The sequence below is a fragment of the Thunnus maccoyii genome, chromosome 3 (genome assembly GCF_910596095.1).
Source record: "Thunnus maccoyii chromosome 3, fThuMac1.1, whole genome shotgun sequence".
Lineage (NCBI taxonomy): Eukaryota > Metazoa > Chordata > Actinopteri > Scombriformes > Scombridae > Thunnus > Thunnus maccoyii.
The window spans coordinates 2,279,503-2,307,109 of NC_056535.1; the positions used below are offsets into that span (position 1 = coordinate 2,279,503).

The following is a 27,607-nucleotide window of genomic DNA, read 5'->3' on the forward strand; positions in this document are numbered from 1 at the left end:
GGCTCATAGGAATGTGTTTAGTTTTGCAGCCAGTTTATCATAAACCAAAGTACTGGACACATTCAAATCTTGACTTAATGTTTGTCTTAGATGAAAAGTCAGAGGATCACCAAAAGATATTTCAGTCTGGAATATTATTGTCAGCTGAACGACTAACAGATTAGCATGGCTAGAAACACAGAATATTCCCAGCCTTATCCTTTAAAAGTATGAAGCCGGAACATGAAGGTAGCATGTTGTGGCTGTTCTCTGCTCCTGTAGGTGTACAAACTGGTATCACTGTCTGTTCTACACTGGATTTCTTTCTGTATGATTGTTAAATATCAGTGAAAAATTATTTATTTTCTGACAAGTCCTGTTTATCTCAATCTGAAACATTTGACGTGTCACTTTTTGACCACATTTGCTACTTCAGTCACACAGGAACATGAAATCACACCATCAAAACAAATACTAGAGATGGTTCATCACCAGTACAGCTTGTTTTTTTTTTTTAAAGATTCTGTTATTAAGGTGGATTTGTCTCATTATGAATAAAAACACATGATCAAAATTCAAATGTATGTATTTGTTTATTAGAGAAGGTTCACAGGCAGCAACCTGCTGGCAAGAATGGGGTAAGTACAAACCTCACAACCTCCACTCTGATCATCCCACTAACACACAGCACAGGCTCATACAGCAAAGTCCTGAGTAGTAAACTGAACCAACAATACATTTATCTGTGAGCGAGTTGTGCTCAGTAGGATATCAGAGTATATTCATGACATTTGATGAAGGGAAGAATAAATTCTAAGGCGAAAGATTACACAGGTCTCCAAAAGGTGAGAGTTTAATTAGAAAATTCACACAGTTTCTGGAATTTTACTTTCCACTATTTTATCAAGAAAATTTTGACTTAAAAAGAACATTAAAAAAATACTTTCCAATTGTGTACATTCATTGCATTAAATGATTTTCATCCATCTGAAACCAGATTGAAAACCATAAACAAAAGCTGAAGGAACAGTCAAAATGTCAGACTAAACAGAGAAGGTCTAATATTGCCTGATTTCTCTTACAATTTCCCATTATTAAGTGCATTCTACATTGATGAGTGCTTTAGAAGAACCTTAATATGTTTGCTGTCTTAAAGCCATGCAATGATCTATAATGAGCTAAGTATTATGTCAAAAAGGAAACTACTGATTTGTATTTGTATGGGCTGCCTAGTAGTGATTAAGACAAAGTTGAGACAAGGTGCTGGAGGATCAGTACATCCAGTCGGTCTTTGTGCATCAGGTTTGCTCCAGAATTTAAAAATAGTTCATGTTAATCTGTCCCACCAGGGTCTCCCAGAGTGTCGTCCTGATTATTGCGCCTGAAATAATAGAATCTGCAGCTGCTTTTCTGCAAAACTGCAAAGCACCTTCTTTGTGCTATCTGGGACTTTTATTTGCCCTGAATTCAGCCTGTCAGGTAGTACTTGCTTCCAGGCTGTAGCTCTCCCAACAAGCTCCATGTGCATCAGATGATTAGTTTGATGGTTAAAAATGGGCAGGATCTTAATCTCTGCCGAGGAAGATGACTTCAGATGCTTATTTATAAGGATGCCGGTTTGCTGAGACCAAGTTTTGATGAATTTGCCCTTGGCTTGATCTGACTTGGATGGAAAAGTGCTGTGATTGGTTCAGTTTTGAAGTCTTCTCATGTGACTGTTTTCAGAGGTATTGAGAGGACAGGACAAAGTGTTAAACTCTTTCAATTAATGAAGGGATTGGATTAATTTGCGTTAGTTTGGTTCCTGGAGGGACTGACTGATGACATCTTTGCTAGAGGAAAGCTTGTACCTTTGCCTTTGTTTGACAAAGCAACACAAGAGCGAGTGCACATTCATTCACTGTTTACATAGGCAAAAAATCACAAAGAACACGGCTAACAGATAGCCACATAAAAGACAGAATGCTAAATGTCACATGTACACACTGAAAAAAAACAAAAAGTTGATGAACCAGAGGTGCTACATGTAGCTCTGCATACAGTTTATCTGTCACGTCAATGACAATAGTATATCATTTGTGTAATCAATTAAAGGCCTCAGTGAGGAAACCGTTCCGCCGATCATGCTAATGCTAATGTTGTACTAATTAAGAGCACATTTCCCATGAACCTTATTGCTTTCTGTAATGATACATGTGCCCTTATCAAAAAAAAAACTTGGACCATGAGGCTCAGTGTAGCTCACAATACTCTATTCAATGGTGTCATTTGTTTACAACTATTGTATTAATTCTTGTGGCCATTCTCTATTAAAGCTGCAAAACTGATTTTTGTGAACACCAGAGGAAAGAATAACAGTTATAGCTAACAGGTTAGCAACTGTTGCTCTGTGTCCAGCAGACAGAGCAACATTAGCATTCAATTGGAGTAATTTTTCTGCTCATCTGTTCTGGTTTCCATTAACTCCTGAGAAAAATGTCTTTAGCAGCTAGATATTCCACTGTCTTGACCAGCTAGCTAACTATGTCCATCTGTTTTGGAGACGGTGGATCTATCTATCAAAGCTTTTTGCTGAGGCAACCGTCTGCTGACTGATGAAGGTACTGAGACGACTCCACAGTAAATGTGCCATAAAGCCAAAACAATGAGCTAAAGAGGCTAAAAAAGCTTTGCAAAATCTGCAGGGTTTGTGATTATTCTTTGTGGGTTCATCACTGCAGATGTCCATGTACGCATTACACATATTCATCCGCTTTAAGTATGAAAAATATTGTATATTTGTGGAGTTTTAGTGCTAAAGGCTCCATGTAGCACCTGTAAGCAGACAAGACAGACACAACACAAAAATATCATAAATGAATAAATAAATACAATTTACAGGCTGGTATATAATCAACCACAGCACCTTCATTGCAGAAGCTGCCTCCTAACACATTCAGTGTTTAACTAAACAGCAGTCGCTGCTTTATATCCCTTCACAAAGAGTCTCTTTTGCTTTCACTGCATATGTAGTGCAAATATTCCTCTGGAGAGGCAACAGATGAAAGTAGTTCAATTGCAGAGATGTAGACCAGCTCAGCTCTGCCTCCAGCAGTTTGTCGGATTGATGAGCATACCCCATGTGTCCTGTGGTGCACATTGGAGCATGGCGATTCACATACTGTGCATAGTGTCATCCCTCTTGTGTTTCTCATTTCAACAGGAGTTGCAGCTTGAGGACACCAAATGTTTTGAGCTGCAGTGATTCTACTGGCCTGATAGATGCTGGCTCTCTCCTGAGTGTATTGAAGTGTGTGAAGTTCAAGAGGTATCAGGGGTAACATTTTTGAAAATTTGACATTTTTGAAGCACACAACTTAGTCATTTGTGCCCTCAAATGAATAACTTCTGCCCAAAAATGTGTAATTTGTACCCTCAAATTAATTTATTCCTCAAATTGCTTCAATCATTAATCAAATGGAATAAATGTGATAACTAACATGATAACAGTTGAAAATGAGGTATAAACTCATGAAAACATATTGCATTCTTAATTCAAGAATACAAATTGATCATTAGAGGGCACAAATGATCAAAATCAACTGTGGTGTTTTGAGTTTTGCATGTTGGGACTCAGTGCCACCAAGACCACATCCCTTTACCTAATCAGGATTTTCTGGCTCCAGTAACTGACACAGATGGCGGCAAGCAGTAAAACTAGATTCCAGGCTTCAAGCCTTCCCTTGAGAAACCTGTGTTTGAAGACAGACACTTGTATTTTCATGTTCTTCTTCTGTCTGTGAGACTACTAGTATATAAAGCAGTTTGCATTAATGATTTCATCTTCAAATGCTGCTTTAGCCTTTGATTTTGAGTGTCTGGCCCTCTGAGTACAACATCAATCCACTATGGCCACGGTGTAAATACAATCTCATCCTCTGTGCCTCCTAGCTGGTGATCTTCTTGCGGGGCAGGTAGCCATTAGTGATCTGATTCATCACCACCAGGGCAGGAAAGAGGGGCAGCAGGAGGAAGGCCCACCATGCCACCCCTTTAACGGTAGCCTGGAACCAGTCTGAGAACATGGCTGACATCACAGTCACCATGGCCAGCAGGTAGACCACTAGGCCGCAGGTGGCGTGGTACAGCTTCAACCTCTGTGTAGGTAAGGTCAGACGCAGCAGCTTGGGGAAGATGACGCAGACACCACAGGCCGCTTGGATCAGGGTGGCTGCCAATGTGCAGATGCCCAACAGGCTGTGCCAGGTGACCAGGTGGGGGCGCTCTGACACGTTCTTGCTGGCCACCATGAAGCCAAGCCCAGTAGCCGCAACTATCAGGACCAGAGCCTGGCAGAACCAATGGAGACGGACTTTACCCTTCCGAGACTTGAAGCAGAAGGGGGATCCTTCAGCTGAGAAGAGGAGGATGCCTTCAGTCATACACAGGCAGTACTGGAGGAGGATGAAAAGAAAGAAATGTGGTAAAAAAACAAACAAACCCCAAACATGTCATTATTTTGAGCAAGTATAAGTAAATGGATATAAAAAGAGGTGTTCCCATGTAAGAACATCATGGATGAGGTTGAGGCGTATTTTCTAATACTGGGAGATCATTGTGGCTTGGTGACATTTAGCTAATAGTGTGGTATGATTCACCAGTGAGGATTTTAAGGATAATTAGCTTAGATTAGATAATAGATAAGATTAGGTCAGGTTAAAACTACAGTGACCGGAAATTAGTGAATTTGATCAGTAATTTAGAACAGTGTTTATTCTGCGAGATGTCCCAATATATGATTTTATCAGACACCTGCCAGCCAATCAGAAATCAGTATTATTACAGTATGTTTGCATCATTGTACAAACATACATATCATTAAACCCCTGAACCGTTGAGGGTTGAGTTGTAATAAACAGTTTCACATACAGTAGGTCTGTCTGGTTGCACTGATACAGAATCGACTGTTGCATAACTTTCTGCCAAAGCAACTGTCAGTGGTTGGTCTGTTTGAATGTCAATCAAAAAAAAACTACCTTTCCATATCAGAGGGGACAGCTGTTGTATGATAATGGTAGAAAAATAACAAACAACCCTAACCCTAACCCTAACCCCCTAACCCTAACCCCCTAACCCTAACCCTAACCCCTAACCCTAACCCTAACCCTAACCCCTAACCCTAACCCTAACCCTAACCCTAACCCCTAACCCATAACCCCTAACCCCTAACCCTAACCCTAACCCTAACCCCCTAACCCTAACCCTCTAACCCTAACCCTAAGGGTTACAAACAGACTTTATGCTGAGACTGGGGTTTTGATGATATGTCATTTTTAATAAAAAAGACTATCATCCCAATAAATCAGTTTAACTCTAGTGAGTGTGTGTGTGTGTGTGTGTGTGACACAGTGAGGTTATAAATAGCCTTCTATTGTATGTGCTTTGAATTCATTTCTGTGAAAGAAAAGGTGTGACGTCAATCAAAGATTTGCAGCTGAAAGGGAGAAATAGTTGTGATGTTTGTACGGTGAGTTATCACGGCTGACATACTGCTGACATACCGCTGGGACAACTGACTCATCACGCTGTACTGTCGTGACTCGCAGAAGAAGCCGTTTCAGTGTGAAAAGCTGCGCTCACCAACATATTCTAGGTCAGTTTGTAACACAATAGCTGACGCAGTGATGCAACACAGTCGTCAGTGTTACCACTCCCTCCTCCCAACCCTTCCTATCTATTATTCACAGTGGAAAGAGGGATGGAGACACGACGACTAGAGGGCGTGAAGGTGAAGATATGTGGAGAGCTGACGGGAGAGTTCATATTCAACTGGCATGGTTTATTCTGTTATTAATTTGATGTCATTTCTTTCTAATCTAAATGTAATCAGCTTCTTTACATCCTGACTGAAGCTGTATGTGTGTTAATCATTACTGAAGACACCAAACTGTTGTATCATTCCTAATGATAATTCATCTACATGACTACATGGTTTTTACATCTCCAAATGTCTAAAACGGAGGACATCAAAGCAGATAGTAACATGACACTTTCTACTTATAATTGTTACATTAGATTACATTCATTTGGCAGATGCTTCCATTTCTCCCCTGCGCTCACACTGGGAGTGAGGAGGGTTTATAGTATAGAGCTAGAACGATTAACCACTTCACTCATTAGTTGACCGAAAATTAAGTAGCAACTAATATGATAATTGGTGAATCATGAGAGTCATATCAGAAGCAAAAAAGCCAAAGTGTTGATGTTTTTTTCCTTTTCTTGACATTATTGTAAAATTCATATCTTTGGGTTTTCTGGTTGGACAAAACAAGATTTATAGTCGTCACCTTTAGCTCTGGGAAATTGTGATTAGGCTTTTTTTAAATTGTTTTCTGATGTTTTGTACACTAAATGATTATTAAAATGACATAATAATTGAAAATGAAAATAACTGTTAGTTGCAGCACTAGTTCTTTATCTTCAACAGGAGAAGCAGTGGATTCAACTAATCAAGCTTTCAGCACACAGTCTTCTTCAGGATAGATTGTTGTGTATTTATCCTAAAGAAGGCAGTGTGCTGGAATGTTGATCTTCATCTGTTCAATAAATTCAGAGTTGTGCGGCTTTTTCACTTCTTTTGATGTCAGTTTGCATTATTTTGTCATAGGTAAGAAATGCTAAATTGTAATTATGAAACATGTAAATCATAGTTACAAAAAATCAGCTCATATTATTGTTTCTTTGGTGAATGCAATGCACTTCCTCCACTATGTACAATAGCTACATGTTTAAAAAGTATACATCTGCATCTCACTGATGATTTTAGAATGTTATATGTTTGTACTAACTGATCATCTATAATGACGATATAAGGATCATTTCAAATTAAACTGATAAAAGCTGAGCACAAACTGAACGCAGATCCTAAAGCACTGTCAGGTTTAGTCACAGTAAAAATGACAGGTGTGTGTGTGTGTAAGAGAAGGAAAGAGATGGAGAAAGTGAAGTCATATATAGACAATAAACTTACTGCAACAGACATGCATACTGGATGCCAAGAGAACAGACCTGCAACAAAGAGAAACAGCGCTAAGCAATCTGAGACTAACAGAATGTTCATGGATGTTATCGATTCATTCATCACAAAACTGTTGCATGATTCACAAAACTAATTGTTGTAGGTCTACAGTAAGGCTCCCTCTAACTTTTGTTTCTGAACCAGTTTCTATTGCTTTCAAGAAAATTATAAATGACTATCAAATGATCCAAAATGAAGAACCTGATATGACAGCTAAAGGACAGAGTGGGAGCAGATCACACAATACTGTATTTTAACTCTGATTGTCTTAATTGACTGAGAAAATAACTTGATAAGAGTGTGTTGTTTGTCACATATGTAATTGATAAACAACAATGTTGTTTATCAATCACATATACCAGTCAGTCACTGGTCCCAGCTTCTCAAATGTTAGGACTAGAAACAGTTTTTCTCTGTTTCACCTCATTGTAAATTTGACAGTTAGAAATGATTCATGTTTGAAAAAATATCATAGATGAATTGATAATGAAAATGATTACTTTCTACTCTAATAGAAATGAGTAGAAATACTACACATACCTACACAATTACAAGTCTCCAGAGTAATATTACAGCAGTACTACACATAATAAATATCCTAAACTGTGATAAATACTACAAACATTGATCCAGTGAATCCTTCAGATGTATCAGGGAGAAGAATACATGAAGTTTGCATTACTTTATTAAATGTATCTAACTATGAAGGAAGCAGTCTGTCTGTCTGTCTGTCCTTCGTTTTTTCTCGACAACTATTCATCCGATCGACTTCACACCTGGCAGGTGTATTGCTGAGGACTGAAGGACGTGCAGTGTCCAGTGTGAGGCTGTTTGGTTCTCCAGACAGCTGCCAACAGCATTACTGGACACCAAGAATCAGCCCGTTTCTAACAGGCTCTGCTCTAGTATATTATACATTTCGGATTGCTAAATTTAGCCTATTAAATTCACTGAGACATGGGAACTAGTCTTTAAAAATATGAAAACTTGACAAAGTTTAAGGCTGTATGAAGAGGCTAATGCTAATGCTAGAGGCTAATTTTGCTATTAAATATAAAGTGCATTACATTTAAATGGTTTATTCACATTAGTAATGCTTAAACCAAACAAAAAACAAGTAATCACTAGAGCCCCAATAAAGAAACCCCTGCTTAAATTGCTGTAAACTCTATTGCACTAATCCTGTACCAACCGTGGCGGTTTAAATAGAAAATAATTTGGATTTAATGGCTAAAGCAGGTGATAAATCCATGTCTGCACTCACTGGTTCCGGGTCTTGACAGCAGGGAGATGATGAGGCTCAGGCCCAGGCCAGTGACATGAGCCGCTATCACCGCCGCCCTCCGCATCCACACATACAGCCAGAAGTCCCGCATCCCCAGCCCCTCGCCCACCGGGCTGTACTCCACATCAGCCCGCATGCTGTCTGCCGGCTCCTACGGCGCGTGTGCTGCTGGGACTCTGCACGAGCGCCATACTTACTGAGTTAAGAAGGAGGAACAGACTCGAACAGGCGGCCAGATGTACATGACTGTAGTCAAGCTACACGCAACCACAACATTGTACTTCCGGTTTGTAGTTATTCGCGACAAGGTTATCCCAGCCTAATCAAAAAATAAAAAGTGCATTATATAAATGTGTAACGGGGACGCTCAAATAAATATATTGATTGAAAGATGCTGTTCAATGTGGTAGAAGGGAAAAACTAACTTCCGGTCGTAGTTTAGGATAATTTGACGATACAAATGACTGTAATCCCTCCGAGTCAAATCCAGTCCTGTGGATTAAACATGTAGGTCAGACACCGAATGACATGCAGAAACATGAGCAGCAGCAGCAGGACGGCGGCTGGACATCAGCCATGGATGTATAATAAGACCTTATAATAACAGCCATGATATCAGCTGCAGCAGCAGCCTGACAGCTTGTTGTCGACTTGTTTGAACATCTCCCACACATCATCTGAAAACAAAGTCCCGGCCGTTTGACAGGCTGTCGCTCACATAGTGACACAAAATCATCAAGGTTGCAAACTTGTAAACGTCTCTGCTGATGATAGTTCGTGTTTTCGTTTCACTTCCTGGTTTGAATCTACGCCGAAGAGTGTGAGAAGTGAGATTCTTCATTTCCATTTCCTGATCAGCCACATGACGGTTGTTTCTCTCTATAGTGACCTGCTGATAACATTAAGCAAAGTTTGTGCCTCGTGTATTATAATGAATGATAAGTAGTCATGTAATGTCATTATGAAAGGCACAGACTAGCACCAAGGGCTCCATATAAACCAGGGAGATGGAACTGGGTACATTTACTCAAAGCTACAGGAAGTACACCTATTTCATTTTTATTATCCATCCTCCTTTTATAGGTTCTGATTAGTGCCCAGACTATTCTGCATTAATCATTTGGATCATAGCCTGTATGAAGTGTATGGCTACCATATATTGTATGAATTGGTTCATTATTTTGAGATGTCCAATTGTTTTGTGTTGTAACTGGTGTCAGCAGCACAATACATTTCATCAACTGAACACAGTCCCTGCAGACACCACTATATATATATATATATATAAGTAAAAAGAAACTGAATGCAATACAGTATGGTGTGGAATGTGAGTCAGGAGTTTTAGACAGAAACACATTTATAAATTAAAGACAGCCTGTAGAGACTTTACAAACAGTTACAATATGCTCCAGCCTCCAGAATGAAAGCTGCATATTGCATTTTAATGACTAAATCATTCTTCCTGTCACTCAGAGTGCTGCTCAGTTTCCTCCTTTCCTCTCCTCCACACTCACCTTGTGTGCAGTGTCTTCTCCACACCTTCACTCTCCTTCCAGAGCTTAAACTGAACTGAGCTGTAACATCACTGCAGTAGAACAATTAGTATTATTCCAAAAACTCATGCTGTGTACCCAGGCACTGTTCAAACTTATATTGGAAACTTATTTTAAACTCTATGTGGGATTCAAAAGTTCCTCAAGATGGCTTACACAGTATGTCAAGCTGAATGTTTGGCAAATTTAAAATACAATTATTCATGAAGTGTCACTCACAGTGAGCATTTTATAGCTTCAATGGAGTGTTGGAACAAGCAGAGGCAGAACATCAATGGGATACAGTCACACACTGTGCAGACTTTACTTGTGAAGAAGAGATAAGAGCTTAAATATAAACACATATAGCCTTAAAAATAAGTCACAGAAACAAAGTGTAAAGGACATTTTTAATCCATTTTTATAAACCAACATATTTAATTTAGCAGCATAACCGGATGGTCTTGAGGTATTTCTAAATCCATACTCTGAATTTCATCCCACCCTCCCTCTCCCAGTTCTCCCTCAGACATTCATCCAGACACAGACCCACACACCCAGTTGTGATTCACACCAACAGATCCATACTGCACCAACTCTGCACATACAAACACAACCCAACACACTCATACATGAGCGTATGCTCAATAGACAAAAGGCAGACGAGTGTGCGCTCACGCACACGCACACACACGCAGGCACGCACGCAGGCACGCACGCACACACACACACACACACACACACACACACACACACACACACACACACACACACACACACACACACACACACACACACACACACACACACACACTTGAGTCCTGTTGCCTCAGTCTTGGACTGAGCAGAGCTGGCTCCCTCATAGTGGCTTGTAAGGCAGGCACACTTAATGGTGCAGTTTTGGCTGTGGGACAAAAAAAAAAGAGAAGATATTATTACTTTAATTTTGACAATTGTTTGTACATTCACTTCAGAATGGTTAATAATGGAGTGAAATAAAACAAAGTGACATACAGGGTGTTAGAAAAGTCAGAATCAGAACACGAGCTGATTTTTTAAACAAAACCGTTCATTTTTCCAGTCCTGGGCACTGAACATAATCAGGGAGCGTACCTTTTAAGTCATGCTGTATTGTGGGTAGCTTTCAATGTAAAATACATAGCTGATAAGGCTTCAGCTTCAATCTGCTAACCTCTGTTAACACCCACAGAGGACCTGCGCTTTCTGGAAGGTCGAAATTACAGGGTCTTCTTTAATGGGAAAAATATATCTCCAGACGGGGTTAATTCAGTCACACAGCTCACCGTGTCCACACAGAGAGTGTGGTGTGAGCAGCACATTTAGCAGCTTCTACGCAGAAAGACATGGTGTTGTTGAGAAATAGCCTGCAGGTAGGCTGACTAACTTTTTAGAGCTGAAATTGAGCCTTTATTACTGTTTTGCAACTGTCTGAGTTGCATTAGAGCAAACTCATGTCTGGCCTATAAAACTAACTAAAAGATATAAAAACCAGCCTGCAGAACACATGCTGTCATATTCTGATTAGTAACTGATTCCTATGTGATACAGATTTTTTTTAGACATTATATGTAAATTTCAGCAACGATAGAATTTCACGTTGGCAGAATTGTCTGCAGAAAAATGGGTTTTGGGTAACACTTCCCGCCTGTGGTCTTGGAAGGTGGCTTTGAAAAGTTTGTAGCTGGCTCCTTTGCAGAGGACTGCAGCTGTGGTCAGCTTGGTTTCACAGTAGTTACAGTGGATTCCACTGGTGACCCAGTTTCACATCAAAAGTTTCTCAAAGTCAGCAAAAACTTTTAATACCACTACTACTGTTCAATACTCAAAACAACTGTGATGTGGAGTATTCCTTTAAAATCACAGACTATACACAACAGTGTGTGTTCATGTCTACAGCTCTGGTTTGCTTAAATTTGGCTTTTCACACATTTCTGGGCACTTATAAGTTCTTGAAGATGTGTTATATGGGCATGGAAAACAGTTCTTTAACTAGGTAAAAAAAAAAAAAAAGCAGCTGCAAGCCATGCAATCATGGTTAGAAAGAAAAAAAATCCACATCAGTGTTGTTTTTTGTCAGATTGTAGTGTTCACCGCCTGCTTCTTCACAGCCTGTAGAGGCTTTACAGATGCCGTTACATCCCTCTACACTTGATTACAAATCATGAAGATAAATGTTGTTTTGACCGCTAACAATACGCCTCAGCCTCCAGAATAAAAGCTGCATATTGCATTTTTAATGACTAAATTATTCTTCCTGTCACTTTCCTGCTTTCCTCTCCTCCACACTCACCTTCTGTGTGCCCAGTTTCTTCTCCACGCCCCCGGCCAGCCCCCCGCCTTTACTGTCCTTCCAGGGGTAGAAGTTAGAGCGAGGAGAGGAGGAGGAGGTGGCAGAGGTGGAAGAAGAGGAGGAGGAGGGCAGGCGGTGCGCTGAGGGTTTAGAGGAGGGCGAGTGCTCCTCGATGCCGCCCCCTTTGCGTTTCTTCACCAGCCCCTGGTGCTCAAAGCCCCTCCCACTGCCCTGCCCGTGCAGTCCTGAGTCCCCCATGCCACCCCGGCTGTGGGAGTTGTTGGTGGCAGAGGAGGGGTCTGGGGGTGATGAATGGCCCAGAGGAGGGTGTGTCCGTCTGTAGGTCCAGACCGCCTTTGCAGCTGGTGAGTGGGACTCTGAGGGGGAGGGCTGGGGACGGGGTTTGCTGCTGGGGGAAAGCGTGCCATTGGTCTGTCCGTGTGGGAGAGGCGAGGGTATGGGGGCTTTAGATGAGGAAGATGAGGAGGAGGAAGAAGCGGAGGGTGGGCGGCCCCGGTCCTGGAGGACGATGCAGTTCCTGTCGGGGCCTGAGTGCTCCCCTTCCTGGGAGGGGGCTTTGCGCTTGCGGAGGGCAGCGGCAGCAGCAGCCTCCTCTCGCAGCTTCAGCATCTGCTTGCTGGGACGCCCCACTGGGTTCTTGGCTCGCCCAGGACCCCCCTGACGCACCGCTACAGGCTTAGCCGGAGACACCAGATGACTGCCACCCAAACCACCACCACCACTGCCCCCAGAGTTCTCTGATTGTATGGCTGTCGGGGGTCTCCCTGGCCCACGACTGGAAGAGGAGGAGGAGGAAGAGGATGCAGTTTTGAGGGAGGAGCTGATATGACTTCCTGTGCGGACTTTAGAATGCAAAGAGGAGGAGGACGTGGTGGCTATGGAGGAGGGGGATGAGGAGGTGATGGTCTTGGCTGAGGGAGGTGGAGACTGAAGGTCTGTGGCTTGAGGTATTTTCCTGGATTAAGAGAAAATAAATCCGTAAATATCTATAAAAAACAGCTTGATCATAAAAAAAAAATCTTTGAACTGTTTGACCTTGATGTTGTGTATTATTGCAAGTTGTTAACTAATGCATCAACCTTTGTTGAAGGTTTCCCATGGACACCCAGGGTGATATTGATACAGAACTGATCTGACCAATCTACGTAAAATATTTAATGATACAACTGCAAAATAAAATATGACTTATTAGTTTCTCTCCCTGTTTTTTGTGCTTTATTTGACTTCATTTCATTTTAAGAGTATGCAAATTTTGGTTAAAAAAAAAAAAACAAAACAGTAGTGAAGCAGGATTACTGAGCAGCTGCATTGAAACAGATTTGCTAGTAACCAAGTTACTGACAGTCAGCTCGGAGTCCTAGCTGTAGTAGTAGTAGTGATGATGTAGTTCCTTGTGGTCTTCATTTGTTAGCTAATGTTAGCTACGTTAGCTAACGTTAACCGGCCGACTAATCTCACTTGAGAATATTGTCCTTTCCGAAATGCCGTGAGTTATGTTTGTTTGGAGTTAGTGTGTGTCTTGCTATGGAGAATCTATCTATTTTGTGGTGCGAACACAGCATCCATACACTCTCTGACGTACAGCCAATCATAAAGTCATCTGTAAACACAGGACCCAAAGCTGATCCAGATCTGGTACTTACTCTGATGATCTGCCTAAACCTTACTTCTTAGATTCGGCTTTCTTCCTTATGTGCATGTACATGTAGTTAATATCAGCTGATATTCAAAGGAAATGAGTCTCCATCTTACTGCCAACTTCACAGACTCTTCCCCACTCCTGTTGTGGGCAGCAGAAAACACCATCTGCTTCATCTATCACAGACTGAGCAGTAGCTTTCACTGAAGTTTATCTGCATTACCAGCACACAGGATCTGATGTAAATAGCCCTCACCCATCAACAGTGGGTGACAGTCTACAAAGAAACTGGATGGAGGTGGAAAGAGAGTGGTACATTTGATCATCACCCATCATCATTCACCACTCAGCATTTTAAACATGTCATTGATGATTAACAAATTTCATCTGCGTGATCGGGAAGGTGGAAGAGTGTCATTAAAAGTAGCAGCCAATCGGGGCTGAATATTTGTAGAGTAGGCATGTCATCCATCTGGCACTGACAGCTCAACCAGTTCAAACACTGTACACAAGGCAGAGCCACTAACCCTCATTACATAATTAAGAGCCAATCATGGATTTGCCTTTCCAGGGGCTTTAAGAAAAATACATTTATAATTAGCCAAGAAAGCCTTATTTTCAGTCACCCACAATTAAAATAGAATAGCGAGGGCCATTTAGAAAATGAGAATATATTAAGTAGCTTTTGATATAGTGAGGAAAAGTAACGTAAGTTATTGTTTCCTTACAAAAAACTCCAAAGGATTAACTCCATAAAGGCACAGCAGGAATGTGAGGTTAAGGTTTCTTACTTCCAAAGATGGGCGCTGATGTGCTGCTCCAGCATGCTGCTGAGAGCCGACCTCAGGTGGTGAAGTCTCCGGTCAAACGTGTAGATGCCATGACCCAACGCATGGCTGCCGAATGAACACACCTAGAGAGAGAGAAGACTTGTTTAGAAATCTGTTACACGATTGTCCTCTCTTGTTATCTGTAACATTGAGGGTCAGCGGTTGCTTAGAAACAACTTCCACATCTGACATCCAGTCTTTTTAATGCAACTATGAAGCCGCAGACAATCGCGTTTCATTGGTGTATTGATTCTGTTGCTTGATGTATTTTTTAGGTAAAATGGGAACTACCTCTGCAAGAAATGTGAAAATGACTATTTACCAATTACCATCCATGTCTTTATCTGAACTCAAAGTGATAAATATGGCATGTATAATTTAGATTAAAAAAAACAGAACTCCCTGACACTTTTATTCTCTGACTGAGTATATGAGAATAAAGACACTGAGAAATGGACTGCTGTAAAAAGAAGAATGAGGAGTATTCAATACAAGACAAGAATGGAAAACCAAGGTGAATATCTAAAAGAACTTGTCTGTCTAGTCAGGTGTGGAACGTTAAGGACATGCAGGAAGATTTAGCTGGAGCATCGGCTCACTAAGTGTTAGTTGCACAAACATGATTTGCCTCACGATGGAAAGCTACCTGTGATCTCATCACAAGACCTCAGTGTGCAACATAACACTCATAAGCCAGAACAAAACTACTATCGTCTGATTACACAAAATGTAGTTAGTAAAAATAAAGCATTAGGGGTGAATGTCACTATGCTTTGTAGGTGCGTTGTATTCATGGATGTCCATTTTAAACTGGAATTCACACTGGATAATGAAATATGCCTATAGTAGCTCAGAGCAATTGTTTTCTAACACATAAGCCATAACAATATGAGAAGATGATAGTATGCCAGGACAAATGTCTGCCCTCTACAGGTCAGAAAATTCTTAATGCAGTTTTAAACAACAACAACAACAAAAAAAGAGTTTGCAAGTTAAACGAGTTAAAACTGCTCACCGCTAGCGGTCTGGGATGTGCGGCAGAAGATGGAAACTCAACGGGCTCCTCGGGTCCTTCTGCCTCGCTTTCATCGCTGGAGATTCTTCCGTGAACCAGAGGTGAGGGGGCTCGGAGACTTCCCTCATCCTGCCGCTGCTTCTCCTCCTCCGGGGTGCTCTCTGATATGGCTGTGGACCGACTGAAGAACACAAATTCAAACTGTTGGTTTTATCTGTACGTTAATATACTAATACTCACTGTCACTCACAGTGATTGGCTGTGTTATGTCTCTAACATACAGGAACATAATCTACTTTGTTGTGTAGCTGCCACTTGGAATGAAGAATTTGTACATATTAGAACATGGATCCAGTTCTAACATTATCATCTCTAACTTGTCGTGTGAAGAATCTTTGAATATCTTGAAAAGTGCTCTATAATAAAAGTATATTATAATTGATATTATTGTTATTAATAAGTAATTTAGTCAAGACAGAGAGAGCAACAGAGCGCAGGACAATGAGTGAGAATAAGGAAACAGAGCAGCTATATTCGGTAATTACATAATGTCATTCCTTGTAATTCTGTGTTTGCTGTAAGAAAGGAGTACAAAGAAGTTTGTTCAATATATCTTCCTGTGTACTGCATTTGCAGGAGCTAACCACGCATCACTGCTCCAAGTCAAATAATGTTTGATCAGCTGTGGTAGTTAAAAAACAAGAGTTATTACTGTGTCTGTTATGTTGCTGGTTTAGAATCTCTAGTAAAGGTCCTTGCTGCAGTCATGTATGCATCACTAGCTAGTTTCAGTAAAGCTCACCAACCTGAAAGCAGGGAGGCTGGCCAGAGGTCTCCTGCAGTGTGGAGCCCCAGCCTGCTCCCTGGGGGCCTCTGGGCTGGGGGAGCGTCCAGTAGAGGACCCTCCGTCCAGGGATTGTGCCCCTTTCTCACGAACCTTGGTTTTGAGTTCTGCCACTAGCTGGTCGAAGTTCTTGCTGCGGCCCACCACCTTCCTCCGCTGGTGAATGGAGTGGATCTGGAGGACCAGGACGCAGGATACAGGTAGTTAGACACTAACTCATTAACTTGATTAACTAAGACAGTGTGAGGTTATGACTGTGACTACTGCCCAGCAACTGTTGCACAAGCTACCTCTGCTGTTGGTCCTACTAACACTCTGTACACATATACTACAGGTTCTATTTACTCTAATCTCATCACATAGCCAAACATAGCAGGTTGTAGCTTAGAATACAGGACATGGTTAGCAATATGACATGTAGAAACATAGAAAGTATCTTTTCATTGATTGTTTGCTGGTGAAGAAGTGCATAATTCAGGGAATTACCATTCATATTTGCTCATACATCATTTCCTCAGTGTGCTTTCTGTGGTTACCATAGTCACATGACGGGCCATGACGGTAAGTTGAAATAGTTGAAGCACTATTGACTCTGACAGCAGCACTAAATAGCTGTGCACATTTGCAAGAGTGGCAGCCGCCCTCCTCCTCGCCACTGCTGGCTTGTTTACACTAGAAACAATGGAGGCAGCAGCCTCTCAGGAACTGACAGCAACTTCAAGCTTAAAAAGGGGGAATGTGGAAGGTACGCTTAAAGACAGTTAGGCTCAGGTAAAGAAGAACCTGATTCCAATTAGCTAACAAGCCACTGACGACCATCAGCTGTTTCCCACTTTACTCCTGACAACTTTGTCACATGACCATACTTTCTTCTTGTTGGTTGTTTCTTCTTCTTCACCACGCAAATGATTTTCTGATCATCCACTAGACTTGTGCTCCTCGGTCTACCAGCTCATTTGTCATATTCTAGTTTTCCTGTGTGCACCTGCTTTTTAGAATGAACCCAACTGTTGATTTTGGCAAACCAACTGCCTTTTTGTTATCACTCTGATAGATTTATTAATGTCTTCTTTACTTGCATGGTCACCTCTTTACTCCCCATATTGACAGAAAATTCCACCTCGATCTAAATTCTCGACTCTCCATCAACTCTGAGTCACGTGTGAGCTTTTTTGTGCTGAACTAACATTGAAACGACACACAGCTGCCCAACAAACATTTTGGAACCCCTAAACTTTGAGCACTACATGTTCAAAAAGGCCATATCTCCTGCATAATACTTGTAAAACCTAGTCAAATTAAAGCTGAGACTTGGCACTTTAATGTGGTATCCGTTAGATTATTTCAAATTGAATGTGCTGAAGCACAGAACCTGAAGAACAAAAAATATGTAACTGGTTTTGTTCTGTCTTGTTGTTTTAGTTTGACGTTCTGTCACTTTCTATGAAGTGATCCTGAAGAAACAATATTTAACTTAAACTGTATTATGACAAAATAAACTTTTGAGTTTACCATTAATCTCTCCAACTAAAAAAAAATATATATATATATATACACTGTATATATCTCTAATAGTAAAGTGTTTCAATGAAAGGGTTCAGCTAAACTAATCATATCATTAAGTTCATTAAGAATGGTGGCTGCTGTTTATTTAGTCAGCTCCATAGTTCACTTACAGGTCACAGCACAGTGTGTTATGAGATGTCTCACTGTTTTAACAAAGTGCACCGAGCATTTTTTGACAACTGCTGGACTCAGAGCAAGTCAACAACAAATTGGGGACAAATTGGGATTCAGGCTTTTAACAGCTGATATACTTTCATCAAAAAAAAGCCTGGATTGGCCCTGATCTGGCTCCGTATGCTACTAATCACTAACTGATGTATCATTTATTCTAGGAACATAATGTATACTGAGACAATAATAATGTGTTGTCTTCAAGTTGCATTAGTCTTTTAGCCATTCACACATAATGTGAGAGCTCATTCAAGAGGCCTAATTAAGTCATTAAGTAGCACTATTGCTGTTATCGTTGTATTTACAGTGCTGCTGTGCTAACGACAAAACAACACATTTATCATTTCATTCACTAGTAATCGCCACAACTTTTGCATAATGTTTTCTTCCTAGTAGCAGGTGGAACGTCAAAAAAAAATCAGGCATCTACTGAGAGCCTGTTCACCTCCAGAGCAGGTATAAGATGGAAGCTGTGTTCCTGCATGTCTTTCCCGTCACTACTGTCATTTCCTGTTAATCAGGTCATCCTGTCTCTACTGGGCTGGATGTTGCCTCTCACACTCACTTCCTCCTTCTCTCATACACACACACACACACACACACACACACACACACAACCATATAAGGACTCTTCCTGTGCTGGGAGCCATTTTCACCGCTCAGTGTCAGTCAGTGCAGATCAGTAGCAGGAGCAGTGACTATTGTTTCATTCATTTTAAAACTACTCTGATCTCATATCATTATGGCTCTTTTATCCACTGTTTCAGTAGTGATTTCATTCACAGTGTGATGGATGGGGATCAGACTTTGGATGTAATAGATGTGTAGTAGATGTGTGTGGCTCTGTATGCGAGGTTGCACACATGGATCTTATGATTTATTGAGATGAAAGCAACTATCAGTTCATCAGCTGCAGAATAACAGCTTCACACAAATACAAAGCACATATGATAGAAGACAATATATTGGTAATTATTCTTCAAAGAGCAATTAACTTCCACCTTACAGCAATTCACTCAGTGCATTAACGGCTGTATGACAAAGCAGAGATATAAAAACACACAGAAGGTTCAACTGATTGCCAGAGGCATCCACTAAACTTGTTCTATCACTGCATTACTCCAAGAGATCGCTTTGAGTTTTTTTTTTCAAATGTCAGAAATCTATGTGGTAACTTGTTGGCATAAGATTTTATGTCATTCTTTTAGCGGGCATAGACATACAGGTATCACACAATATCAAACACACCCAAATGAGGGAATCATGTGTTTTGGAAGCATACTCTTCCCTCCAGAGTTCCACACACTTGGAGAATCTATTCAGAGGAGCAATGAAGCTGTTTTGTTCTGGACAACACCTTACTAACACACTCCAAGTTTTCCTTTCATTCCTCACACATTTATACATCACCTAATATAACTAGGAGACTAGTTTACCACAAGTGTTACTATTGCTGATCAGTGCATCCCTGCAGGACATATTGAGACTGACAATAATAAATACATTAACAATCTAACTCTTTAAATGAAATCAAAATTCCAGATGAGTTCCAGATCAGTTATTAAAATCATCATGGGACTGACAAAATATATTCTGACACTGTCTGTCTTAATTACCATTTACTTATTTATTATTGTATAGAGCATTTAGCCACGTAGAATCTAAATGCTTCTATCACTTCTCTCTTCCCATAACCATGTTTCTGTTTGCTGTTTACTGTCAATGATCTGATAAAGGCACAACGCCAAAAATATCTGATTTGTTGGCCGTTGTCCGTGTGATGAAGTGACCACAAACTCACAGCCTACTTCCCTGCTCTCATGTGTACTAATTGGGTCTAAAGCAAAGGGGACAGAACCAGATGCTGAAATGAAGCCTCTCAACTATTTACTGATCTACACAAAGAAAACAAAACTCAAAACAAGGAAAAGGGGAAAAAAACGAGCAGTGACATGAAAATCTGAGGCAAAAAGAAGCAGGGCAACAGTATGGTGGGGCTGAGTGTGTTTAGAGCTTACATTGCATGTGAGGAGGCGAGTGCAGACTTTCTTCCGGTCGGGGTCAAGGACGCCGCAGTGTTTGTCCAAGTCACATTCTCTCTCTGAGGACACACAGAGAGCATCTCAGCTACATCATCACACAGTCAACAAACAATCCAAAACATGTCAGGTTTTCTAGAACCCCCGTCCCAAAGTGTTGCCAACAAACATCTAGTTAAAAAAAACACAGACATTTAAAAATTCTAGAATTTTTTTACTTAAATGTGTTGTACAGGCTGGACTAGCAGCCACTTGACACCCTGTCTACACAGGAGGCTTTTCAGTCAGATGGAACAGATACACTTCTATTTTAATGAATACAGCTGTCTACACAGACTGCACCACGGCCTGTGTTTCAGTCACGCTTTACACAAATAAATCACAACCCATAGAGTCTCTTTAAGTTCAAGTCTATTTTCTTTAGTTTATCATGTATAACTACAATTATTGTGTACTGGGCTCTGATTACTGCCAAAACACGGGTGAATTCACAGCAGTACTGAGCCAAAACGCATCCTGCATAGACACCAGCCCTCCAAACACTGCCTTTTCTCCCCCAAAACAGAGCTTTTCTGAAATAGTCTGCAAGTGTTTAAATCTTAAAATGCTGGCTTGGTATTTCGTGTGTTCCGGGAAAACTGAGCTTTTGTAAGCAATGACATAAGCTGCCCAGTGAGGGGCCGTGTGGCAATGAAGTTTCTGCCTCTAACTTTCCCCTGTGATCGATCATATTAAATGTAATTATAGCCCATCATGCAGCAGAGCTGCTGCTGTCATTAAAATAGTTATGTTGATATTGCCAGACAACTTCACGATTATAAAATAATGATTTTATCACCACAGTCCAGCATCTTGGGGATTACTACTGGTTAAGAGTGTTTAAGAGCCGCAATTATAACACTAGAATCAAGCTTGTTCCATTGTCTGACAACAGAACCAGGAAAATATGTAAATGAGACCAACTATATCTTGAAATCAGCTGTGTCAAAACACAATACAGGTGATCACAGAGAGCAGGAAGATTTATAGGGCTGATAGAGTAACTGACTGTGGCTAAGACGTTTTTCCTCTTCTCAGTATTTTAAATATGAGCACAGTATAGACATAGTCTGACAAAAGACATAGCGGATACGCAGAAGTAGAATGCTCCGACGAAAGAAAAGAAAGCAGAGTAAGTTCAACTTGAATTAACTTTTGTGCTGATCAAACAGCATAAATCTACTTGGCGTTTAACTTGTGATTGTCAAGACAGTGGAAGGCAAGATTGTCACCATGCTAACTTTTCAGAGTTGTAAAATTGTGCCTCGTGCGTTTTGGTGAAGTCAACAAGCCACGTATTGCTTGAGTTTACACTACACTACACTGACCTTAGGACACTACATCAGTTTCTGTGTGGTACCTGTGTTGTAGCTGAACTAGCAGCTCTACTATGAGAGGCTCTGCGGTGTGTGTGTGTCTGTAGGGGAGTGTCAGTACATAGCTGTATCCCTGCTCATGGTAAACGTTACCACAGTTATCGATGGGCCTATTTGTCATGTTTACTGCCACAGAAAAGTAATGACTCTCCCATTCATGTACGATATTGTCTCTCTGCCATCTCTCATCAGGCTTGCTAACTCCACCAGCAGTTATGTGTTACCGTTATGTTATGCTACAGTAAGCCAGTGTTCTGGTTTTTATACTTGGCGCGGCAGCTGATATACAAAATATACCTTGGAGTCTTAGATATTTCGTCACGACCAGGGAGGGGCAGAAAATTCAGCTGAAATAAATTTTCAAATGCAAGCAGATACAAATAAGTTCATTTTGAGCAGAAAAGGCGATTATTGTGTTTGAAAAATCTCCTGTATCACCAAATGCCAACATAAGCCTATACGATTATGTGTGCAGTGTAAAAAAAGGTTTAGTGTGTAGTTACCCTTTAAACATGAACAGACTACATGATAAGTATTCATCCTTTAACCTCTCACTTTTTCCATATTACCCAAATCTGTCCATCTGTACTCACTGGAGGCCACTTTGTTGTAGGGTCTGGGGATCCGGTGGCTTGGCACCGCAGGGGCCAGAGAGGAGTCCTTCCTCTGGGTGGGGGGCCTGTCATTGGGTGAAGGCCTGCTAGGTGGTGTGCCTCCGTGCGGCCAGGGGGGATCTCTGAGGGATGGTGGAGGAGAGCTCATCGGAGGCTCCAGAGGCGGCGGTTGTTTGAATACTGATGACTCTGTGTGGCTGCTGTGGGAGGACTTTTCCAGCGGGGAATGTCTGGGTGATGGGAGGAGAAGGGCCGATAAAGTTAACTTGTTGGATTACCTTTCAGCAGCTGGCAAAATCAAAAAAACGTCTACTTTTTAAAACAAAACTGTTGTCCTGACTTTTCAATGCTTTTTTCTGTGTGTAGAATCTCATAGTACATGTTGACCAAAATAATAGCTACAGTTTATGTTAAGCTGCAAAAATCACATGTTTAGATTCAGTTTGGCTTTGATGTGATTGGCTGAGGGTCAAGCAACCAGAGCCAACAGACTGTGTTCAGAGACATTGTTATAATCAATCAGTATTTAATCTTCATTTACTGACTGAACCTATCACATGCCTTACAGCCATGATAAATGGATCCTCTCTCATTTTTGGCTGGATCGCAACAGCGGGGCCAGCCCTAGAACATGTGAATGTCTGTCCCTGACTGACTGACTGACTGAGTCACTGACTGAGTGATGGGGTTATGCCATTGGCTGGCTGAAGCCTGGGACAGCCAAGTATCCCAGAATGCATTTCGCACCAACCGGTAGCAGAGCCAGGCTAAAAGCTGTTGAAATGTTTGCTGTACTATTAATCTGTCACTTTAAGTTTTAATATTTGTTCAAGTGAGAAAGTAACCACTTAGATTCCCAATATGTGGTCAGTTTATCCAAATAATGCCCATTTGGAAATTTGCTGACATTTTCAGAGATGTTTTCGGAGCTGCTGGCCAGGTGAGACCAGCTGCTCATCTCAGCTGCTAGCAGCCCGACTCCTGAGATGATTGGCCGGTCAACGTCCATCGTCATCCCAGAGAGAACATGATCCAATGAACTGATCTGTGCAGCTCTGTGGTCATTTACAACTGGCTCTAATGTCTCTGTAGCATTTGGATATGTAACTCCTTTTGGAAGCTTCATGTTTTTACTGGTCAAACAGTTTGACCTAGTCTTGTTTCCTTGTATTTTTCTTCAAGGAGGGGCTGTTTTTCCATTCTTAACTTAGTGGATTTAACATGTGAAGCCCTTTGAAGCTGGTGCATATCTAGTTTTTAGGATGCCTTTCACCAACTTGGTCCAAACCTCCTCTAACTGGATTCCAGTTTTATCTTTCATAGACTTTTCATTTTGCTGACTTTTGATTCCACGTCAATTTGACTACGTCTCTCGTTTTGATTTCCTGTTCTCGTTCTCTTCCTTCTATTTAAAAGAGTCAACATCCTCAATCACAATCTAATTGTACACAAACCAGCAAACCTTTACAAACAGCAGTCAAATTATCTCCTCAACTGCAAGACATTCAATTTTCACTAACTGAAGCAAGAAGTTGTAAAATTTGTCAACAAAATTGGGTTGTGTGATGTCAGCATTTTTATGTTATAATTATGAAATGCAAAAAATCATGGCATACAATTTAACAACGCTAAACTGGCTAGGACTATAAGGAAGTGAAACAATAGGTCAGCTGATAGAGAACCTTTATGAGTGTTCTGTTGTGTCCTAGACAACAAGAACAGTAAGAATATAATATGGAATTTATATATATATGATATAATGACGAGCTCATATCAATTTGCAACATTTGGGAATAGAATTCCTGATGTTGTATCACAGTATACACATACTGCTTCTACTCCAGAACCTGAGGTGTAAAGATAACAGCCAATATGTCCAAATAGTAACGAGATAACGTTGAGGTATTTGTATTGAGGTTATTGTAGGTTTACTGATCTGGTACCAATTTTGGCCAAAGATTTTGTCAATGTTGTTCTGCTCTCTGTACAGAAGAAAGGGTATGTATGGAGCCTTACAACTTAGAATAACCATATATTTTCACTGAAGTTAACACATTTTCAGCCCGAGTGGACATGTGAATGTTTCAGCCCATTTCTCAGCCCTATTGCAAACAAGCTTTTTCAAATTAAGTTTTGAAAAGTGGATCAAAACGTAGGACAAGACTCCAAACATCAAAGATTTTGTCAATTTTCTTATGAAGTTCTTTTTTTTTCCAATGACCCCTTATTTCTGCTCTCTACTTTCTACCCAACTTGCCCCGTCCTCTTACCGTACTCCATCCTTGGAGTTTTTGGAGTGTCTGTACTGGGGTGGGGTGGAAGGGGAAGGCGGGGTTGCCCGTAACGATCCAACACCTTGGCCTCGACCCTCCCATGATGAAGCAGAAGCAGCGTTGGTCCCGTGGGAAGGAGAGTGGCCGTGGTGGGGCCTCTGCTGGGGCTGGGGAGCAGGGGTGGGAGAGCGCAGTCGGGCATACAGCTTGGCCAGAGGGCCATGTCTCCTCTCGCAGTGCTTTTCAAAAGCCTGCGGCTTCACTACTTGGCCACAATGGCTGCACACCACCAAGTAGAAGTCATCATGGCCAGGGTAGAGGCCAAAGATGGACATGTCTGTGAGGAAAGTGGAAAGAAGGACTGTTAAAAGAGGAAATATAACAAATGTACCCACCAGGCTATAGAAATTAGCTTCTCACTTAAAAATAAAACATGTGAAATGCATTAGCAGCAGTCTCTCGCACAAAAGAGATTGTGATCTCAATGAGATTACCTGATTAAATAAAGGTTATATGCGTCAGCCTGTGATAGAATGGCGGCCTGTTCAGCAGGGTGCACCCCACTTTGTGCCCAATGTGAGCAGGGATAGACTCCAGCCACATACAACCATGAACAGAATAAGTACTGAAACAACTGAGACAAATCCCAGAGTAGATGTATACTAGGTGAGAAAAGGCGGGTGACAAAAGGTAGAGAAAACTTAAATTATAAACCCAGAACAAATATATCAGCTCCAGGTTATTCTTATTAATCATCTAATTGTTTTAACTTTCATTCCCATGTGACATAGATTGCAGCATGAGTGTGACTAGGTGAACATATACACATACTGTGACGGTATTCTTTATGATTTATCATGTCATGCTCTGGCACGCATACACAATAACACAAAGGGGGAATGTCTGTCAGACAGCTGCTGTTACAGCCAGGCTAAGTGCCAGAAGGTGCCTAAGCACAACAGTACCCAGCTCTAATGCTCGCCCTGGTCTCTGCAAACCAGCCAACTTATTTACTCATTGTCTCTGGGTAAGGCTGGAGACCCAAGAGAAGCTGAGGCACAGGTCATTGAGACTTTACAGGTCAGTGTACTCATACAGTAATGTAAACACACAAGTAAGGTTTTCAGATTATGCTTTCTTGTTTCAAGATGTTCCAAATAACAACAGCCTTGACTTGTCTTGTAGATGATAGCGTGAAGACTTACCCTCCTTGCAGAGTGACATAGCCTCTGCAGCCTTTTTGCCATTCTTGCTGTAATCATCCACATCAGGGCCTAAAACATCACACATTAGATACATGTTCAGTAAGCCCCTTGGGGTCAGGTGTTATCCTAAAGTTGAATATCAAGTTCATCTTTAAGACAAAGCCTAGTCTTACTGTACAAATTCTGCACATCAACAGTCCCTTAAGCTATGTTATATAAAGGACTGATTTGCAGGTCAACTGCTTATCCACTGACTGTGCTAGTCAACCAAAAGGACCCTGAGCAGTACTCAATTCAATCGTAGTTTGTTAACAACAAAAAGTAGCTAATGTTGTTGTGAGGTGTAGAAGGACTTTATTTGATAGTTATTGACAGAGTAGCACTTGGAGGGATGCCAGACAATGAGTGAGCGCACATACTTAAAAGCTGGGAAGGGCAAGAACACTTTTTGTGGCACGAGTCACACATGAGATTTCCTCTCGCATACAGAGATGTTAATATCGGTTAAATAGAGGCGGTGACGCTGGCAATCAAAGGGGAGCATTAAAATGAAGCGAAAAGAACACAGAGTAACGTTTGCTAATATCAAAGGCTGGGCCAGCATTTACATGGTGGCAACAGCATCAGACTCCTCCTCCGTCACCGGTGTCTACTCTGAATCCTCTTGCTAGCGTTAGCATGCTAATGCTAACTGCCTCGTCCTCAACGGCTAGTCTGGCTAGCTAGCCTGCTAGCCTAGCTTTCCACGGCAAGAAGTTGCTCGCCCCACCATCCACACTAGCCTCCTTCCGCTCTGATGCCACCGCTGCCCGGCTCGGTTCACTCAAATGAAACGCACCCCTTTAACGCTGGCAGCTTATATTATGACCACAGCCGTAAAATGTGCACTATAATTGCTACATTTTAATAACTATCACTTATTTTTTTCTTGAAGACAGCGTATGCGGGGGGAGCTGGGAGAGAGCAACATGTTACCCACCCAGCACTAGGACCCGGCAGGGTCTTTGTTTGGGTAACATGGTTAGCTCTGTCCTCCGTTTCCACGAAAATAAACCCCGGTGCTTTGGATAAATGGCTTCATAGCTGCCGGTGTTTGCGTCAATGTGCTTCCTTACCATCCGCCGCTGTCACACCGGCCCACTCGGCCCAGGCAGTCCAGCTTTGACCCACGAAATCATCGAGGCTAGGCACCCGCCGATCCAGAGCAGCCATTACTTTTACTGCGCGTTCACGCACCGCCATCATCACTGCGCGGCAAGCAGCTTACGTCATATCTCGCGCTCTCGACAGGATAGGAACTTCCTGCGTGCGCGTACTTGGGACACCCACACCCGGAGAGGCAGGGTGCTGGCATAGAAAGACTCTGTGATGTCATTTCGTCTTTCTTTACAACTTTCAAATATTAATGCAGTGTGGCTTCTGAGTCTGAAAACACAACAATGCGAAGAGGAGAAGAAGAACAGGGAGATATGTTGAGCCAATTAACAAACAGACAAAAGCACTTCAAAATTCGAATTAAGTAGGCTAGACACAAGAGAACATTTTAAAGAGATAGAAATACCCGTAGAAACGTAAACTCATGCCCAGGTAAACACATAGCCTATGGGGCAAGGTAGTTGCATTGAACCTTTCACAGAGGCAGTTATACAGTGAAGCTATGCATTAGAACAACACTTGAAAACCCCACAAAATAGGAAAACAAATCAATGAACCCCAAGTTGAACTCCAAAACTGAGAGGAATTAATAGAGCCTTTCCATTATTTATAACCAATAAAGACAATGCAAGGGCTTTTTTTTTTTTAAATACACT

General features: G+C 41.4%; 2 protein-coding genes across 3 annotated transcripts; both read right to left on the reverse strand.

Moving 5' to 3' along the window:
- Positions 1 to 553: 553 nt before the first annotated feature.
- On the reverse strand, positions 554 to 9,159 carry LOC121893954 (probable transmembrane reductase CYB561D1). Of its 2 annotated transcripts, XM_042406176.1 has the most exons (4): positions 8,747 to 9,159; positions 8,301 to 8,640; positions 6,989 to 7,026; positions 554 to 4,412 (listed from the first exon to the last, which is right to left on the reverse strand). In XM_042406176.1, the coding sequence occupies exons 2-4, from the start codon at positions 8,455 to 8,457 to the stop codon at positions 3,906 to 3,908; spliced, it is 702 nt and encodes a 233-aa protein (XP_042262110.1). In that variant the 5' UTR covers positions 8,458 to 8,640; positions 8,747 to 9,159; the 3' UTR covers positions 554 to 3,905. The 2 variants fall into 2 exon arrangements, with proteins under 2 accessions (XP_042262110.1, XP_042262109.1); XM_042406175.1 differs by having other exon boundaries at positions 8,301 to 9,159.
- Positions 9,160 to 10,244: 1,085 nt separating this feature from the next.
- On the reverse strand, positions 10,245 to 27,100 carry atxn7l2a (ataxin 7-like 2a). Its single transcript, XM_042407201.1, has 10 exons — positions 26,912 to 27,100; positions 25,797 to 25,865; positions 24,589 to 24,928; positions 22,298 to 22,548; positions 20,269 to 20,351; positions 16,476 to 16,687; positions 15,670 to 15,850; positions 14,616 to 14,737; positions 12,165 to 13,140; positions 10,245 to 10,757 (listed from the first exon to the last, which is right to left on the reverse strand). Exons 1-10 carry the CDS (start codon positions 27,039 to 27,041, stop codon positions 10,740 to 10,742), a joined length of 2,382 nt encoding a protein of 793 aa, XP_042263135.1. The 5' UTR covers positions 27,042 to 27,100; the 3' UTR covers positions 10,245 to 10,739.
- Positions 27,101 to 27,607: the final 507 nt, after the last annotated feature.

Excerpts from the sequence above, each read along its gene's own strand:
- atxn7l2a (XM_042407201.1), bottom strand. The coding sequence starts at position 27,041 with ATGATGGCGGTGCGTGAACGCGCAGTAAAAGTAATGGCTGCTCTGGAT. Across the intron at positions 25,866-26,911 it reads CGGTGTGACAGCGGCGGATG|GCCCTGATGTGGATGATTAC; the intron begins GTAAGGAAGCAC and ends GTGATGTTTTAG. Across the intron at positions 14,738-15,669 it reads CACATCCCAGACCGCTAGCG|GTGTGTTCATTCGGCAGCCA; the intron begins GTGAGCAGTTTT and ends CTCTCTCTCTAG.
- LOC121893954 (XM_042406176.1), bottom strand. The coding sequence starts at position 8,457 with ATGCGGGCTGATGTGGAGTACAGCCCGGTGGGCGAGGGGCTGGGGATG. Across the intron at positions 7,027-8,300 it reads GCTGTCAAGACCCGGAACCA|GTCTGTTCTCTTGGCATCCA; the intron begins GTGAGTGCAGAC and ends TCTTTGTTGCAG. Across the intron at positions 4,413-6,988 it reads CAGTATGCATGTCTGTTGCA|TACTGCCTGTGTATGACTGA; the intron begins GTAAGTTTATTG and ends ATCCTCCTCCAG.